The sequence below is a fragment of the Rhinolophus sinicus genome, linkage group LG15 (assembly GCF_036562045.2).
Source record: "Rhinolophus sinicus isolate RSC01 linkage group LG15, ASM3656204v1, whole genome shotgun sequence".
In the NCBI taxonomy this organism is placed as follows: Eukaryota; Metazoa; Chordata; class Mammalia; order Chiroptera; family Rhinolophidae; genus Rhinolophus; species Rhinolophus sinicus.
This window is the reverse complement of record NC_133764.1, coordinates 2,811,268-2,830,612: the sequence shown is the minus strand read 5'-3', so window position 1 is coordinate 2,830,612 and position 19,345 is coordinate 2,811,268. Positions and strand designations below refer to the sequence as shown.

Sequence of the window (19,345 nt, the reverse complement as noted above, 5' to 3'; positions counted from 1 at the left end):
TAGGACTTCCAATACTATGTTGAATAAAAGTGGTAAAAATGGACATTCTTGTCTTGTTCCTGATCTTAAGAAAAATGCTTTTAGCTTTTTCCCATAGAGTATGATGTTAACCAAGGGTATGTCATGTATGGCCTTTATTATGCTGAGGTTATGTTTCTTCTGTTCCCACTTTGCTGAGAGTTTTTATCATAAATGGATACTGGATTTTGTCAAACATTTTTTCTGCCTATGATCATATGATTTTTATTCTTCATTTTGTTTTGATGGTGTATCATGTCAATTGATTTGAGGATATTGAACCAACCTTGCATCTCAGGAATAAATCCCACTTGATCATGGTGTGTGATCTTTTTAATGTGTTGCTGAATTCAGTTTGCTAATACTTTGTTGAAGATTTTTACATCTGTGTTCATCAGGGATATCAGCCTATAGTTTTATTGTCTTTGGCTTTGGAATCAGGGTAATGGTGGCCTCGTAAAATGAGCTTGGGTGCCTTTCCTCCTCTTGAATTTTTTGGAATAGTTTGAGAAGAATAGGTGTTAATTCTTTTTTGAATGTTTGGAAAAATTCATCTATGAGGCCATCTGCTCCAGGACTTTTGTTTGTTGCGAGTGTTTGATTACTGATTCAATTTTGTTGGTAGTAATTGGTCTGTTCATATTTTGTTTCTTCTTGATTCAGCCTTGGAAGATTGTGTGTTTCTAGGGATTTATTCATTTCTTCCGGATTGTCTAATTTATTGGTGTATAATTGCTCGTAATATTTTCTTACAATCTTTTGTATTTCTGTGGTGTCGTTGTCACTTCTCTTTGATTTCTGATTTTATTAATTTGGGTCCTCTCTCTTTCTCTTGATGAGTCTTGTTAAAGCTTTATTAACTTGCCAGCTGCGCTCAAGACTCAATCTCTGAAAGAGCCTCAGTGCATATGCTGGTTGCGTGAGGCAGGGTCCCAGGTAGTCAACAGGGTGGGGGGGCAAGTGTTCTCCAGGTTAATGCAGAGTCAAGTTTGGTGGCAGTGCTGAGTCTAAGGTCCCTTTGCAGTAGTTTCAGAGCACACCATGTCCAGCTGCTGCCTTTCTCGTGCCCATAGACACCCAAGAGTAAATAAGATTTCAGCATGGGTTGGGGCTTGGTTGCCCGTGACTGAAAGTGCCTCCAGCAGTGCGTGAGACAAGACCTGCTGTTTGTTGTTTAAAGAGCTTCCTGAGGTGCATGGGGTAGGACTGGTTGCCTGGGTGCTGAAACTGCCTTGGCAGTGATGTGTGAGTTGGGTTGAATGGGGTCCTGGGGAGTCACTGAGGTGGGGCTAAGAGTGTTCACAGAGTTAATGCAGATTCAGCCCTACTGCCAATGCTGAGCCTGGGGCCACTTCCTAAAATGCCCAGAGAACACTGAGGCCAACCACCACTTGCCTCAGGCCACAAACCCCAGAGAGTTGTCTAAGAAAGGCTGCAGGAGCCGGCCTGGTGGCTCAAGTGGTTGGAGCGCTGTGCTCCTAACGCCAAGGTCGCCAGTTCGATTCCCACATGAGCCAGTGAGCTGCGCCCTCTACAGCTAAGATTGTGAACAACAGCTCTCCCTGGAGCTGGGCTGCCATGAGCAGCCAGAGGTTGGCGTAAGCTACTATGTGCTGCTGTGAGCAGCCGGTGGCCAGCATGAGTGGCCGGCAGCCAGCGTGAGCTGCCATGGGCTGCCGTAGGCTGCTGTGTGCTGCCATGGGCTGCTATGGGCTGCTATGTGCTGCTGTGGGCTACCATGTGCTGCCATGAGTGGCCGGTGGCCAGCGTGTGTGGCTGACCAATGACCAGCGACCAACTGCCTCAGCTGGGGGGAGCACAAGGCTCAGAATACCAGCATGGGCCAGGGAGCTGTGTCCTACACAACTAGACTGAGACACAACTAGACTGAGAAACAACGGCTTGAACCAGAGCAGGGAGGAGGGTGGAAGAAGGGGGGGAGAGAAAATTATAAAGGCTGCAGCAGAAGTTAGGGCTGGTTTCCTTCCACTGAAAGTGCCCCAAGCAGTGCACAAGTTGTGGCTCACTGTTGGTTGCTGAAAGAGCCTTCTGCAGTGTGCAGGGCAAGGTTGGTTGCTCGGGTACTTATCATGCCTCTGGTGGTGCTGAGTGAGTTAGGTGGGGTGGGGTCCCAAAGAGTCACTGGAGTGGGACAGGGCTCACTAGGCCGATGCAATTTCAGATTTGGGCATGTGGGGGAGGGTTCAACACAGGAAATATGGGACCCACCTGCTTGGGAGGAGGGCTCAACACAGGGATAATGGGAGCTAGTCCTTGTTCTGAAGCCACACAACTCAGTCTTTCCCTGTATGTCTCTGGTGCCTCTCAAGTTGCCACCCCTCTGCCAGAGCCCAGGGTGAGTGCCTATGAGTGAAACTGCATGGACCCTTTAAGAGGATGTCTGGATTTCCAGCAGCCTTTCATTTCACCCAGATGGGCAGAATCTTTGCTGATATCCACAGCCAGATGTTGTGGGGACTCCTCTTCCTGGCACTGGGACCCGGGGCTTGGGGGCGCATTGTGGGGCTCTTTGGGGTGGGGAGCGGCCTCTGCTACTGAGATGTCCCTTCCGATGCTCAACCACTACACGTGGGTATGGGTCCAGTCTGTTTCATGTCTCTGCCCCTCCAACTAATCTTGACATGCACTCTGTATTCTTAGTTATAGGAGTTCTGTTCAGCTAGTCTTTAGATGGTTCTCCAGGGTTTTTGTTCTATAATTTAGTTGTAATTTCACTGTGGTCAAGCACTGCATGACCACATTGAGGTGACAAGCATAGCATTTACCTACTCCTCCATCTTGCCCGGAATGCTCCCCCAGTTCTGTTTTGTGGCTGATAACTCTGCAGCATAATCCAGCTTCCCTACTCACACCGAGCTTCCTGTGTCCAGCTGGAGGTTGTGATTTTTCTCTCACCAATACTTCAGGGAGAAAGGACCCAGAATTTTTTTTAATTAAATAATTTTTTTAGTTTAGTTTTTAGTTTAGTGTAGTTTTAGGGTGTCAGAATTTTGAAGACTGGTTGTTTACCAGCCATTGATGGAGGCCAGTTGTATGTGCAGCACATGGTACATTAGGGTGTGTCACCTCTGGATTGTCTACTTTTGTGTTTGCCTCTGTACAGACACTTTTGTGTTTGTCTCTGCCCCTGACAATGTATTAGTTAAAAAAAAAATTCCCATAATTCGAGAGGTGTCTTGAATTATGAGGTTGCTAAGTTTACTTCTTAGGGTATCTTTATCTAGCTTCTTAATTTCTTTTTGGTGATTAACAAGTACAGGAAAAGCCTTTTCTTATTGGACTTGTCACCTGATTTTCACCAGCAACTGTGGGCCTGTATACCAGACTAGGCCCCTACTTCGCTGTTGCTCCCCATCAGTTACCACAGCCCTGTGAACAAGAGTTTATAGCTTGGCTCAGCATTTGGCTACAGAGATTGGTTTCATGGGAACATATGCATAGATCCTTCCCTCTTCTCTCCGTCTGTCCATGGTGTTATATTCTAGCTGTATTCCTGTTATCCTCTTGGGATTTTCTCATGAAGTCTTCCTAAAACAAAGAAGGAACAATTAGGAATTTCCTGTTGTAAAGGTTGTGAATTTGAAGAAGCTGTTGTGAAATCATCTAGCCTTTTAATTGTCGCTTTGCATCTGTGTCTTCCTCTCAGCATTTGTGAGACTAGATGGGATGATATATGATTGTATTACTGTGTGGGCAGACTGTTTAGTCTTCCTAGTATTCCATGTGGTTCAAAGATGACTTTCCACGTAGAGAATCCCCTGAACTGCAGGGCCTAGTGGAGGTGAAGAAGACATGGTGGATACTCAGGGCATACGTAGACCTTCCCTCTCCTCATCTTGGGCTTAGGGAGTCTGGTAATGGTTAAATATTGGTGTTAATATAAAGCTATACCGAAAAGTAACTGCAGTGGTCTTAGCTAGCTGGAGGTCCAGGAATTTGTCCAGGGAAGACTTTCTAGACTGTGCAAGCCTGTCCAGCAAATGTCTGAGACACTTATAGAATACCTGCTATAGCTGTTCATCTCCTGATATGCCAGTGGGGAGGGGGAACCAGAGTTATTGGAAAAGCCAGCTGGTTGCTTGGGATTCCCTAAGAGAGGTGTCTTGAATTATGAGGTTGCTAAGTTTACTTCTTAGGACAAGTACAGGAAACTATTAGAACCTGACTATTAGAATATGCCAGTGGGGAGGGGGAACCAGAGTTATTGGAAAAGCCAGCTGGTTGCTTGGGATTCCCTAAGAGAGGTGTCTTGAATTATGAGGTTGCTAAGTTTACTTCTTAGGACAAGTACAGGAAACTATTAGAACCTTTCCTTGTAACAAGTACAGGAAAATATTAGAACCTGACAATGTATTAGTTAAAAAAAAATTCCCAGATTTACTTGCTTCACTAACTTTTAATTTACGTATTAAATTGAGACAGTAGAAAGATGGCATTTGTTCATTCACATTCTGCTATTTGACGACTGTGCTGGTTACTTTATTATTGGGCAATGAGGCTGTCTGGTCTGTGCATGTATTGAGTTGCAGGCACCAAAGTTGGTTAGTAAAGTTTCAAAGCTGTTTAACTTTGAGTAGAAGTGTTATGTTTTGTTTTGCTGTTGTAGATAAACTTCATAATCAGATATATAAATATTAAAAACATAAATACAGCATTTGTATTGTATTTAAAAGATAATTAATAGAATTAACCTAAATGAAATGTAGCGAGAGCTTATAGAGACACACTAAATGGTGTATCAGTGAGGAATTCCACTTGGCTATAAACAGCAGGGTCCTGGCTGCAGTGTGGTTGAACACTAAAGGTTTCATTTTCTCACACAAAGAGAAATCAAGATGAATAGTTGTTGCCTTTGTTTCTGTGGCTCAAGGAAATTAAGGTTCTTAGGTTCTTTTGGCCTTTTCTTCATGGTTCCAAGATACCTGTTGATGCTCCAGGCAGCATACCCACATTCCGGGTAGGAGGAGGGAAGAATGAATAGAAGTTGTGCACTTACATCTTATTGACCAAGAAAGACATGTGACTACTCATGCCTGCAAGGGAATCTGGGACATGTCATAATTTAACTGGACAAATCACTACCTTCCATAAAATTTGAGTTCTGTTTGTAAGAAACAGTTGGTGAATGGATATTGAGAAAGCAAATAATATCTCGGCTACAAATGAGATTTTCTTTTCATTTTAATATGAAATATTCTAATGGTTTAAAAAGTTCTAAAGTGACACTTTAGAAGAGAATCACGTTGTTTTGTTTAAATAACTATATAATCTCTTTATATCTGTAATGTTGTAATTTGGAAAAAGTGGGACATTTTTGTGGCTTTTTTAGAATTATAGAAGGGCAGAAAAATGAAATAAGTCATCTTTTGTAAGACCCTGTATTGTTTCTGATGTTTCAAGATATGTTGTAAATTGAATTGAAAGTCATCTAAGGACATACTATTTCTGAATTTATGAAAAGCAAGGAAAGGGTCCATTAAGAAACCAAATATTAACACTTAAAAATGTGGACCTCAGATCCCTTTTATGCTTTGAGAGTTTTTTCAATCTTCATAAAAGAGCTCCTTGGGAATGCTTATGGCATTCATAACTTTTGTAAACATTCCTTTGTCATCTTTACTCTTGAACTTCCTGTTCTTTTACCCAGTATATTTTCCTAGAAATATTTTTTTCTCTCACATGGTAATGAATAGCAGAATGTGAGTGGATGAAACTGAGTTTTGCCAACCTACTTTTCTTATTGTAGAGGAATGGTTCCTCAGTTCTTGTTACAGTTCTTAGTCTTTAATATGATATGAATGCCAGAAGAGTTCTTTAAATGACAAATGGGATTTTTTTGTTTTACGTGTTTTTTAAGATGATCATTTCTTATTCATGTGTAGAAGTGATCATTTGGTTTCTTCTAGAATTTTCTCTAAATATCACTAATGGGTCAAATGAAAGAAAATAGTCTTATCTGAATTTTTTTCCTTTTTTCAATAAATTATGGTTGCAGGCAGTGTCAGCCTACTGTGTCACCTCATAGTGAAACAACACCAATTCCAGTTCCTACTCAGATAAGGAATTATCAACGTATAGAGCAGAATCTTACATCTACTGCCAGTTCTGGCACAAATCTACATGGTTCTCCAAGGTAAGCTAGTATTTTTTTCCTTCCTAATTTCTTTTTCTTTAAAAAATTTTGTTGTTGTTGAAATATCTGTTATTTTCCATAGCCAACTTAGACTCTTATATATGTGTATAAAGGAGGAATACAAAACTTTACAAAAATTAAATAATAAACATTTTTTTCTAATGGCTCTATTTAAGCAATTAAGCTTGGCTGAATAATTTAATATGGTATGTATATATTTGTGCACAAATATAATTATTTTTAAGAATTGAGGAAAAACTTGTTAAAAAATGAAATCCCAACAGTTGTAGCAGATTATTACATATTATTTATTTCTTCTACATTCTGAAACCTCACTAAGATGTCAAAGGAATGACAATGGTTTAAGTCCATAAAGACAAGTAAAATAAGAATAAATGGGTGAGATATTTCAATAAATTTCTGGAAAACAGAAAGAGAATGGAAAATGGATGCCTGCTATAGCAGGGCAGGTGTAAGTGTTCATGCAATCAGAGATTCTGACCAAATGAGAGTAACCATGCTCCATAGTACCCTTAGAGACCTCAATCTCAGAGAACTCAGGTAGAGTAGAGGGATGGAAGTGAGGCATAAGGCTAAAAACAAAAGCAAAAACAAACAAAAAAAACTAAATCTGAAGGAAATAGCAAGAATGCAAGGAAAGAAAAGAAACTTATTTTAAAAATTAGTACCCTGGGGCCAGCCCGTGGGTCAGGTGGTTGGAGAGCCATGCTCCTAAGCCTATGTCGCAGGGTCGATTCCCACATGGGCCAGTGAGCTGTGTCCTCTACAGCTAAGATTGTGAACAACAGCTCTCCCTGGAACTGGGCTGCCGTGAGCAGCCAGAGGTTGGCATGAGCTGCCATCAGCTACCATGAGAGGCCGGTGGCCAGAGTCTGAGTGCCCGGCAGCCATTGTGAGCGGCTGGCAGCCGGTGTGAGCTGCCATAAGCTGCTGTGAGCAGCCGACCGACGACCGGCGACCGACTGCCTCAGCCCGGGAGAATGCAAGGCTTATTATAATACCACCAGCATGGGCCAGGGAGCCGTGTCCTACACAACTAGACTGAGAAACAACAGCTTGAACCAGAGTGGTGGTGGCGGGGTAGGGAATTAGTACCCTTAGAGATCGGTTAGAGACTGGATCCGTAAATAAGAACAAAATGCTATTGAAAACAATCAAAATAAAAAAAACCTCTTGGACATTACAAAACATAGCTAAAATAAAAATGAATGTTGGAAGACAAAGTTGAGGAAGTATCTGAAGTAAGTGAATCAAATAAAGATGTAAAATATAAATAAAAAATATTCTTCTAGGCATTCCAGAAAGAACAAGTAAACTGATGATGAGGAGGAAAATTTCTAGTAAACAATCAATTTTTTCCCCCAGAATTGGAGGATACAAGATTTTAGATTAAAAGGGCCCACCAAATAAATAGCTCAATGAATGGAAAATGATCCTAACCATCTCGTAGGATTAAATTGAGAAAACTTCTACAAAGGGCGTTTGGCCATATGTATGAAAATTATTAATGCATATATCTTTTGACCCAGCACTTCAACTTCTGGTAACTTATTCTACAAATACACAGTCCTTGCCTGTATATGAAATTGCATGTATACAAAGTTGTTAACCGTTACAATAGCAAAGTATGAGAAAGAAGCCAAGTGTCCACCAGTAAGGGACTGGTTTATTATGGTCCATCTGTGACAGTGGTACACCTTCCAGAAAGAGTGAAGAAGTTCTCTATGTACTAAGGTAGAAAATTTTTCAAGGTGTATCATAAAATGAAAAAAGCAAAATTAACACTGTATTAGCAGTAGTTCTCAAAGTAGGGTCTGTGGCTCCCCTTTCATTGCATCCATGAAGACAAAACAATTTTTATAACAAAACTAGGACATTATTTGCTTTTTCACTGTGTTGCCATATGCATTGATCATACAAAAGCAATGATGGAAAAACTGGTGCCTTTAAATTCATCAAGGTGGTGGTGCCCAACTGTACTTTAGTCTTTGTGCTCTTCACCGCCATACACTTGTAATACCAAGGAGTGTCTTTAATGAAGCGTCAGTAAAATGATTTTTATTATTATTTCTCTTTGAAAAATCTTAACCTTGAGTGAAATGTAGGCATAAAACTCATATTGGAGTAGTTGTCTTAAGGAAAAGCACTTGTATGATTGTTTTAGTTACAAACTGAACTAGCCACTGTTTTCATGGAATACCATTTTTACTTCAAAGAACAACTGACAAACTATATTATATTATGGGTATTTGGAAGTGATTTTGTAAAAAATAAAGTAAGTCAGTCTGTCATTTCATAGAAAACAAGTGACAAAATTTGAGCTCTTAAGGAACAATTAGAATTTTGGAAAATTTGTATTCAAATTTTCTCAACAGCTTCTGTTATGTCTCAACAGCCATTTCTGTTAAGGTTGGTGGTGATATTTTTATGTGAATGTAACTTTTTGGTATAGTATAATGCGTAAACATTTGGAATATCTGTGTAACTCTGTCAACCAGTATTTTCCAAATGACCAAATGTTTAAAAAATCATGCCTAGATGAAAAGATCGATTCCAAAGACAAGATACTTTGCAAGAGAATGGAGTATAATGTAACAGAGTACAAAATTTCACTGATGTGGTTTCGGAATCCACATTGCAACTAATCTTTTAGAAATGACCACTTGCTGAGTTTTGGCATAGTATCAAAGAAGAGTATCACAGTTACCTGAAAAGGCTATTAAAATATCCCTCCCCTTTCCAGTTACTTATCTGTATAAGACTGGATTTCCTTCAAATACTTCATCCAAATCATATGTTGTATAATAGATTGAATGCAGAAACAGTTATGAGAATCCAACTGTTATCTATTCAGCCAGATATTAGAAATTTGCAAAAATGTAAAATAACATCTATTCTCACTAATTTATTTTGTTTTGGAAGATATAATTATTTTTCATAATCTTATATTACATGTAATAAATTTATTATTTTAATGAGTTAATAATTATAGTGTTAACTTCTAATGCAGTATATATTAATAGATACAAGTTGCATAACAAAAACTCTCTGGAATCTTCAGTAATTTTAAGAGTATAAAGGGGACCTAAGACCAAAAAAATTGAAAATGGTATGGTATGTAACATGTTACCTTTGTTAAAACAAGATGAAAATAAGGTTATACAGTTGACCTTTGAACAACCCAGGAGTTAGGGACGCTGATCCCTGTGCAGTCAAAAATCTGACTCCCCGAAAACTTAACTACTAATAGCTACTGTTGACCAGAATCCTTTCCGATAACATAAACAGTCGATTAACATATTTTGTATGTTATATGTATTATATACTGTATTCTTACAATAAAGTAAGCTAGAGAGAACAAAATATTAAGAAAGTCATAAGGAAAACACATTTACAGTATTTATTGAAAAAATCTGCATGTAAGTGGACCCATGCAGTTCAAACCTGTGCTCTTCAAGGGTCAACTGTATATTCAGTTTTTTGTTTGCTTGTATATGAATTAAGGAACTCTGGAATGACATTAGAAATTAAATATAGTGGTAACCTTTTGAATAGGATTGAGGAAATGTTGAGAATTAGACAGGATACAAGGATGAGGGAGATTCACTGTATAATTGTATACATTTAACATTTGCTCCATGTGACTGTGTTATATATATTTTTTTAAATCTACTTTATGGCATATTAGAAAATTTGAGAAAAAAGGACGGAAATAAAAAGAGTTCTAGAACCTGCCAGAGAGGGAGTCATTTTATTTTTCTTTTCAGATCTACAGTGGTACGAAGGTCTAACACCAGCCCTATGGGCTTCCTCCGTTTGGGATCCTGCTCCCCAGGGCCAGCAGACACAGTGCAGACTGTTGGACGAAGACTCTCTACTGGCTCTTCCAGGCCTTATTCACCTTCCCCTTTGGGTAAGAAGAGTTTAAAGCATTGTTTTCAACTTTTTTTCACTATGACAAATCTGACATGACACTCTCTTTAGGAACATTAGTTCACGATGGCAGTTGAGTCTCACCTGATTGGGAGCCATATCCCACCCATCTAAGTATACCTTATAGCCAACTCCCTCTTGAGAATCTCTGTATAAGTCTGTTGGGACCTCTACTAGAAATATAATAATGCAAATGGATATTATGGATCAAAAGCATCTCCATTGGGTTTGGGCCCTAAACACAGTCTGATACCCCAGATAAAGTACATAAAATTCCTACTCTACTTACCACTCAGATTTATGAGAATTAACACGTTGCATACCGCGGGGTTTAAATCCCTCATACCCCTCTGTTCCAGCAGGTTTTTAAAAGAAACTACTTTAAAATGCACTCTTCTCTTTAAAGCGTAAATGCTTCTATGTCATTTATTATTTTTCTATGGAATTTTTTAGTATTTACTCACCTATGATGTTAGTAATCCCTCCTGGTGTGATACTGCAGAAAGCAGCTTCCTTTGTGCAGTGGGACACGGCAAAAATTGCATATGTACCGAGTTTCACTTCTCACTTTTTTTGATGTGCACACTTTACACACCCGTGTGTGATATTTTTTCTTTCCTCTTCCCACTATGGGCTCCAGATCATGCATGGCCAAATCTCCCGAGAGCCTGGCTGGATTGTCTTCCTTGGGGGCCCCTTGGGGGCCCGTCTTCCTATAACTTTGCATTGATGAGGTTACAATATGTATTTCATGAGGTATCACCGAAAAGTTAAATAAAATAGTTCGGTGTTTTTCCAAAAATAACATAATTCTAAATTGCCTAAGGGATACTAAGATTCCAAACGTTATAAACAAATCATTACAGTTCTGGAAAACTCTGTTTATTCGTACATCCACTGTTGTGAATGTAACACATGAAATGACTCATGGGTGAAAAAATGTATCCGATTCAAAATCACTATTTTTTTAGAAAAAAAAAAATGAATTCTAAAAAGAGTATATATATGATGCAGACTTTATTCATTAATGACATTTGCCCGTCAGATATTAACGAAACACAAATAATTCAATAAAATATGCAAAGTAAAAAGAGTCAACAGTAAAAATGAGAATTCTCGTTATCCATCCTTAACGCATGGCTCAGAAAAAATGAAGATTCTTGTGATCCGTACGCAACGTGTTAAAAGACAATAATGTACATAACAGCACTGGGTTACATTCACCAGAGGTCTTCCAATTCCTGGAGGGATATGATGGCGGCTTCATTACAATCTTCCCACCTCTCCTCGAAACCATATACAGCAACAAGGAGAATGCTAAAACAAACAAAGAAGCAAAGAGTAAGCAACAGCAACAACAAAAATCCAATCAAACAGAAAATCAAACGTGAAACCAGTTTTAGTGAAACTAAGAGGTAAAGAAAATGTTCCAAGTTCCATTGAATACATGAAAGAGAGGCCAAAGCAATTGAAATTGCAGAATCTGTGAGAAACAGCATTAATATGGTGGGGAAGGACAGGCAGTACAGAGAGACCTCCGTGGTGGCAGATTTCAAAACTGTGAAAAGGAAAAAAAAATACACACACACACAAATATATAATATGTATAATTTCTAAAAGAAAATGGCCCCCACCCTCAGCCAAAACTGCTGGAGTAGGACTAACAGGGAATGGGAAGAAATATCAGGAGGAGGCAGAGTGAGAAGGATTGAAGTAGTGCCCAGAATCCCTAATTTAAAAATAAATTGGGCCCACCCATACGCGGAGGTCTCTGGCTCGATTCCCACATGGGCCAGTGAGCTGCGCCCTCTACAGCTAAGATTGTGAACAACAGCTCTCCCTGGAGCTGGGCTGCGGTAAGCAGCCAGAGGTCGGCCTGAGTTTCCATGAGCTGCCGCGGGCTACCATGTTCTGCCAGGAGCGGCCAGTGGCCAGCATGAGTGTCCGGCAGCTGGCGAGAGCAGCTGTAGCTGTGAGTGGCCGACAGCAGGGGGGGGGCGCAAGGCTCATAATACCAGCATGGGCCAGGGAGCTGTGTCCTACACAACTAGACTGAGAAACAATGGCTTGAACTGGAGTGTGTGTGGGGGGGAGGCGGAAAAAGGTGGGGGGAAGAATTTTTAAAAATTAATAAATTAATAAAAACACAAAAACCCACAATGATAATGTTTTGTTTTTTTAAGTTTATATTACCACCTCACCTGTTGCATTGATTTTAAAGCTGTTGTCAGCTGAAAAATTTTTTTCAAACAAAATCTTGGCCCTCCTTCACCCCCTCGGCAGCTCCTGAGGCACTCCAGGGTCTCCAGAGACAAGTTCCAAAATTTATCCTTGCACTCAAGGAAAAGGCCTTTCCTCAGGATCTAATCTTTGCCTGCCTACCTAACCACTTGGTCAGTGCCTCTTCTTTTTTATAGACAAATGTCTCTTGTCTGCTTAAACTCCCTGAAGTCTTCCCTAACTCCCCTTGTTGGTTTGGGTTCTCAGAGGTGGATGCAGAGATGTGCAAGAGAGATTGCACACCTGGATGGGTAAAAGGAAGGAAGCAGGAGTAGACAGGAAGCCCTTCAGACTGCTGTGCAGATCTGACCACTGAGAGAGGAAGGAAGGAGGAGTTCTGACTAGAGTGAGTTCTAAGAAGGCTTTAGCCAGGCTGAAGGAGTAGCTTCCCCCAGGCACTAAATAAGTTGTCCAAATTCCCTGACCTGCCTCAGCCATACGTAGGGAGCTTGCCTTAGCAGGAACATGGTGGGTTGAGAGGGACAGCAGCTGGGCTGTCAGTCAGCTCCATAGCCGAAAACACTTTCTACAAACTCTTTGGACTCCCCTGTCTTAAAGACATACCTGTTACAGACGTTAATTTATTTATGTGGTTTTCTTTCCTAGTGATCTTGTTTCAAGGCAGGTTATATGGTTTTTGGTCTTAGTGTGCCCAGCACCCAGCACATTGGTTGCTTAGAGTTAGCCAAACTAAATCTTTGCTAATTTAGTTTTGTAAACCATAACATACCGTGCAATTTGTGCATGTGTTGCCTATTTTCATCCTTTATTAGTTTTGAATCATTTCTCATTCCTTTCCCCATTTTCCTTCTTCGTAGTTGGTACCATTCCTGAGCAATTAAGTCAGTGCTGCTGTGGACATCCTCAGAGCCATGAATCCAGGAGTAGAAACTCATCAGGTAGGAGCTGTATTTGGTATATTAATAATTTGAATCCTGTTATAAGTGGATTTGAGTTATGGTTTTCTAGTCTTATCAAAAGAACAGAATTGATATGAAATATTTTCTCTGCTACGCTGTTTTTTAGATTCGTGGTCTAATATATTTAAGCATATCAGATAGCCAATAAATTATCTCTTTTAGACATATGATTCTTTTATGAAAATAAGTCTTAGGAATTAAGTAATTTAGCTAAATTTTGGTCATTATCACACAAATAATGAATATCAACCTAGGAATGAAATTTTGTTATTTTGATTAATACTATTCTTGATAAGAGATATGTTAGCATCAGATAAAGAAGAAATATAGATCTTTGCTTTATTATAGAATATAATTATATATTCAATACCTTCTATAAAATATATATGTATCTGCAAGGGTATGTGTAAATCATACTTTTTTAAGTCAAATTTTATTGTATGTGCATTTGAGGAGTTGGCCAGTTAAAGGAATTCTGTGTTACTTAGGAAAGCACTTTTTTCTAAATTTAGTTTTTCATATTCTGTGTTTCCTTAAATATGAAATTTAGCTTTTTTCAGATCATAACATTTTGCAATTAATTGTATTTGTGTGTGTGTGTGTGTATGTGTATATATATATATATATATATATATATATATATATACACACATACACACACACACACACACACACACGTACATGTATCTGTGTGTATCTAAAAGATTAAATATCAAATTTAGGATGAGATTAGGCCAGAGTGGTCAGTAACAAAAGCTCCTATTGGTGTCTGTTTTTGGAAAGATAATGGTTATAAATCACGAAAGATGATTGTTATAAATCACAAAGAAGGTTTGTGTGTCCTTAATGTTACTGGTAGTTTAGTTTGCAAGAAGCGCCAAAGAATTTATAACTGGAGGTCAAGGATTAATGGAACTTCAGTTGGCAACAAGGTTTGTGTGGGGGGAATTTCCTTGTTGCCAACTGTTCACCATATCAAGTCTCTATCTCCCAGGCTCTTGATATAGTGTCCCCTTAACAGGCAAGAATATCTGTGGACAAGTGTTTTCTTTGTAGAGAGTATGGATACTTTAGGTTTTAAATGAATGTCATTAATGAAACTGACAAATATAAATAAATTATCCATATGCTTATTTTTTTAAACAAATAAAATCCAGGAAAGGTGTATTGTCTTTCTGGTTTTCTTTCCCACTTAATATATATATATATATATATATATATATATATATATATATATATATATTTTTTTTTTTTTTTAAATAAGGGGTTATTCTAGGTTAGTTTGGAAAGTTTACTTCAGTTGCTATGTGAGAAAAGAGAATAATTGCATTGATATACCCAAGTATGTATTCATATAAAGGGTAGAAATCATCTTGGTCAATGTAGGTTCTTGTTGTTTTCATTAACATTAAGCATTTACTATATATTTCTCTTTGGTCCTGACTAGACCATGCATTAATCTGAGTTAGTTGCTAGCTGCTGATAAAAACAGCTAATATGACCACCATCAACTTTTATATCATGAGACTACCAATGACAGTGTGCGTGTCACTGTTTTGTCAAGGATGCCTAAAAATAAGTCTCTTGCCAAATAAACACTTTTAGAATATCTCATGAAAAACAAGACATTCACTGAAATTCTCACTTTAAGAATTTCTTCTTGAGTTTTTGCCATGTACTTCTGCACTTTGAGTTAATGTTGCACCCATTTTCTTGGTAGGTTCTCCAGTGCCGCAGGCTCAGTCACCACAGTCTTTCTTATTGGGTGCTAGACTGCAGAGCACCCCCACCCTCACTGACATCTACCAGAACAAGCAGAAGCTCAGAAAGCAGCACTCTGACCCCGTGTGCCCATCCCACGCCGGGGCTGGGTACAGCTACTCTCCTCAGCCCAATCGGCCTGGCAGCCTAGGGACCTCTCCCACCAAGCACATGGGGTCCTCTCCACGGAGTTCTGACTGGTTCTTTAAAACCCCTTTGCCAACAATCATTGGCTCTCCTACTAAGGTGTGTTTGTTAAACCCTTTGTAGGTGTTATAATTTTGTTAAATTAACATTTGTGAAGTGGAGCATAGGGTGCTGGATGGAGAGCCAAGGTTCAATAACAGATCACAAGAGAAATTTAAACAGAGAAGCCTGTTACTCACAAACTTCTTGAATTGTTCACTGGCATTTTGAAAGAAATACCCAGCACACCTCGGGGAGCCATACAGGGATGTCAAGGTAGGGTGCAGACAGAGAGAGACAGGACCTGGGCACATGCCCTTATTAGGGTTTGTGGGTGGAGTGCTTTGGGGTTCCTGGCTAAGGCCAGATTGGTCAGGGTTCTGGTAAGCTCTAAGGGGGTCTTATCTAAGGGGCACACAGTGGGAGATGGGGGAGACTGTTGATGGCAATGACTTTTAGGGGAGCTTATATTTGCTTGTGACTCTGTGGGCTGCTATCTAAGGCATGCTCTTGCAAGAGGGGCTAGTGTCAGTTTAAGGTCCCTGCAGGCCACTTGGCCAAACAAATTAGATGCAAAAGCAGCAATACCATGGAGCAGCTGAGCTGAACTCTCTGCAGTAGGTCATGGACTAGTAAGTACTTTATGGGAAGGATTCACGGTGAGACTAGCTACAACTTAATGAGCACTTGCTATGTGCCAGGCACAGTGTAAGTCCTTTACTTGCTGAATGCGTTATATACATTATCCCGATGAACTGTCCAAGGTTACAGAGGCTGTAAGCAGAAGAGCCAGTATTTGAATCTGGTCTAATGAACTCCATAGTCTATGCTCCTGACTGCTGTGCCATGCAGCCTGACAATTCTGAATGCTTTATACATTGTAATAACTAGCTTACATTTGTTTCTTTAGACCACAGCTCCTTTCAAAATCCCTAAAACACAAGCATCTTCCAACCTGCTAGCCTTGGTTCCTCGTCATGGGCCTTCTGAAGGGCAGTCTAAAGATGGGAATGACCCACGTGAATGCTCTCATTGTCTCCTCGTACAAGGAAGTGAGAGGCAGAAGTCTGAGCAGCAGAACAAGGCAGTGTTTGGCAGGTAAAAGACGCTGCTTCCTTCAAGCCTTAAACATGACCACTGTAGTGGTACATATATTTCTATTATAAAAACAAGACCAAATTACTTTAGTAGCTGGTTTATGCCACATGGGTAGTGATATGAACTGTGTACATTTGGAATCTCTGAAAACCATAGATGCTTCCTGTAACTAAATAAAGAGCTCTTCCTGAATTTCCTGAATATTCTATTTCTGCCTTTTGTTTATTTTGGCTATGGAAGTTTATCTCTGCCTTGAATTGTTTGGTATCTATTTTTTGTCTCCTTGTTCTCTGACTTCCCGTTAACCTTTTTATGGCTTAGCTTAAATCACCCTTATTATTTAAATGTCTGGATTTAAAAAATACTTTTTCCATTATTAACATTACTCTTCTTTTTAGATCTGTCAGTACTGGGAAATTATCAGATCAACAAGTAAAGACAACTTTAGGTGGACATCAGGGCAGCACAGATAGTTTAAATACAGAACGACCGATGGATATAGGTAAGTAAAATCTGTTTTGTTTTTTTAAGGCATGTAATTTATTAGCATATGCATTAACTTCCTATTGCTGCTGTAACAAAGTACCACAAACTTAGTGGCTTAAAGCAACACAAATGCATTATCTCATGGTTCTGGAGGTCAGAAGTCTCAAATGGAGCTCACTGGGCTAAAATCAAGGGGTTGAGGGGGCTGGTTCCTTCTGGAGGCTCTAGGAGAGAATGTGTTCCTTTTCTCTTCCAGTTTCTAGAGACTGCACCTCCTTCCTTGGATCACGGTCCCCTGCCATCTTGAAAGCCAGCAGTGGCCATTCTGTAGACTCTGATCTGCCTCCCTATTGTACATTTAAAGGACCCACTGGATAATTCAGGATTATCTCTTTCTTTTATGGTCAATTGATTAGCAATTAAAGTTCCATCTGCAACTTTAATTTCCTTTTGCCATGTAACATAGCCTATTTAAAATTCCCGAGTTTAGGACATGGACATCTTTGGCTGGGGTGGGAGGTTGTTATTCTACTTATCTACTTCTGTTGACTGTTCATGAACTTAATGACCCACATTTCTTCACTTCAGCTCTGTCATTCATCTTTCTCAGTAGCCCATCATGGCAGGGGCTTGTTCTGTATCTTGATGATCAACAACCTATGAGTTAGAAGAAATTTTGACTAAGACTGTTTTTTATCAGTAGGATAATACTGGCTAAAGTGGCTAAAGTTAGCTTAAACACACATATACTCCTAAGTATTTCTTACACAGCAAGTAGATCCTATAAGGAACCATAGGTCGCGAAGATCCCTGGCCCTTTCACAGTTGTTCCAGGGACTGTTAATGTCTATAGACACACATCTAGATTACTTGGAGTACTTGTCAAAAAAAAGGGCAGATTCCAGACCATAGTCCTGACTTGTTTAATCAAAATTTCTGGGAATGGAGTCTAGGAATCTGTGTCTTATAATAAGCTTCCCACATGATTGTTATGTACACTTAAACTTGGGGATCACTATTGTAACCTCTTTGTTGTTATTTTCTCTGTAATTTTTATATAGACTCTCCTATGAGCATATAAAGGAGGAAATATCTGGCCCAGCAAATATCTGATTAAACATGATTTCTAATCCAAGTGAAATATTGTAGAACTTTATTTCACTCCGCTCTTTTCTTGCTTGCATAGTTTTTGAAGAGAAGTCCAGTGTAATTCTTACCCTTGTTCCTCTATAGGTGAGGTATTGTTTTTTTCTTTGGCTTATTCCAAGAGTTTTCTTTGTCTTTGATTTTCTGAAGTTTGAATATAATATGCGTAGGTGTAGACTTTTTGGTATTCTCCTTTGGTATTCTGAGCTTCCTGGATCTGTGGTTTGGTTCTGTCATTAATTTTGGAATATTGTTGGCCATTACTACTTTAGCTATTTCTACTATTCCTTTTTCTCTTTTCTCGCCTTCTGATATTCCCATTATACACATGTTACTCTTTTGTAGTTGTCTCACAGTTCTTGGATATTCTGTGGTTTGGTTTTTCTTCATCTCTTTGCTTTTCAATTTTTGAAGTTCCTATTGACATGTCTTCCAGCTAACTGATTTTCTCCTCAGCCATGTCCAGTCTTCTGATGAGCTCATCAAATGCATTTATTATTCATTTATGTTACAATAATTTTGATTTATAGTTTCCTTTTGATTCTTTCGTAGAGTATCCATTCTCTGCTTATGTTACCCATTTATAGCTATAAATTCCCCTCTAAGCACTTCTTTAGCTACATCCCATAACTTTTGGTATGTTGTGTGTTTATTTTCATTTATATTAGGTATTTTCTAATAGTTCTTGGGGTTTTTGTCTTTGACCATTGGTTGTTTGGGACTTGTTCGATTCCCACATATTTGTGAGTCCACTAAATTTCCTTCTGTTATTGATTTTAATTTTATTCTGTTTTGGTTGGAGAACTACTTTGCTGTATTTCAATCATTTAAAATGTATTAAGGATTGTTTTATGGCCTAAATATGGTCTTATCTGAGAAAATATTCCATGTGTACTTGAGAAGAATGTGTATTCTGGAACTGTTGGATATAGTGTTCTATAGATGTCTGTTAGGTCCAGTTGATTTATATTTCCTCAATAATATTTTGCTTACTTGTTCTACCTATTATTGAAAGTAAGGAATTGAATTCTCCAGCTATTGTTGAATTGTCTGTTACTTTCTTCAGTCTGTTATTTTGCTTCATGTATTTTGGGGTTTTATCATTAGGTGCATACATATTTAAAATTGTTATATCTTTAACCCGTACAGCTTTCCTATGGTGGTTCTTTGCATGATATAAGAGGTGTGATAAAAAAAATACAGTGAATGTTTAAATTAAAAAATATATATTACAATAAAAGACACATTGCCATTAATCCCCCTCAAAGTACTCCCCCTTGCTTCGAATACACTTATCCCATCATTCTTGCCACTTTCTGAAGCAGTTCTGGAAGTTCTCTTT

General features: G+C 38.9%; 1 protein-coding gene across 1 annotated transcript in view; it reads left to right on the top strand.

Annotated features, from left to right (window-relative positions):
* ULK2 (unc-51 like autophagy activating kinase 2) overlaps window positions 1-19,345 on the top strand; it is a 96,088-nt gene that overhangs the window by 51,633 nt on the left and 25,110 nt on the right. Inside the window, exons 15-20 of the mRNA XM_019757412.2 lie at window positions 6,035-6,172; window positions 9,961-10,106; window positions 13,225-13,305; window positions 15,047-15,333; window positions 16,184-16,371; window positions 16,770-16,873. Coding sequence (XP_019612971.2) covers window positions 6,035-6,172; window positions 9,961-10,106; window positions 13,225-13,305; window positions 15,047-15,333; window positions 16,184-16,371; window positions 16,770-16,873 — 944 coding nt within the window. The remainder of the gene's footprint in view (window positions 1-6,034; window positions 6,173-9,960; window positions 10,107-13,224; window positions 13,306-15,046; window positions 15,334-16,183; window positions 16,372-16,769; window positions 16,874-19,345) is intronic.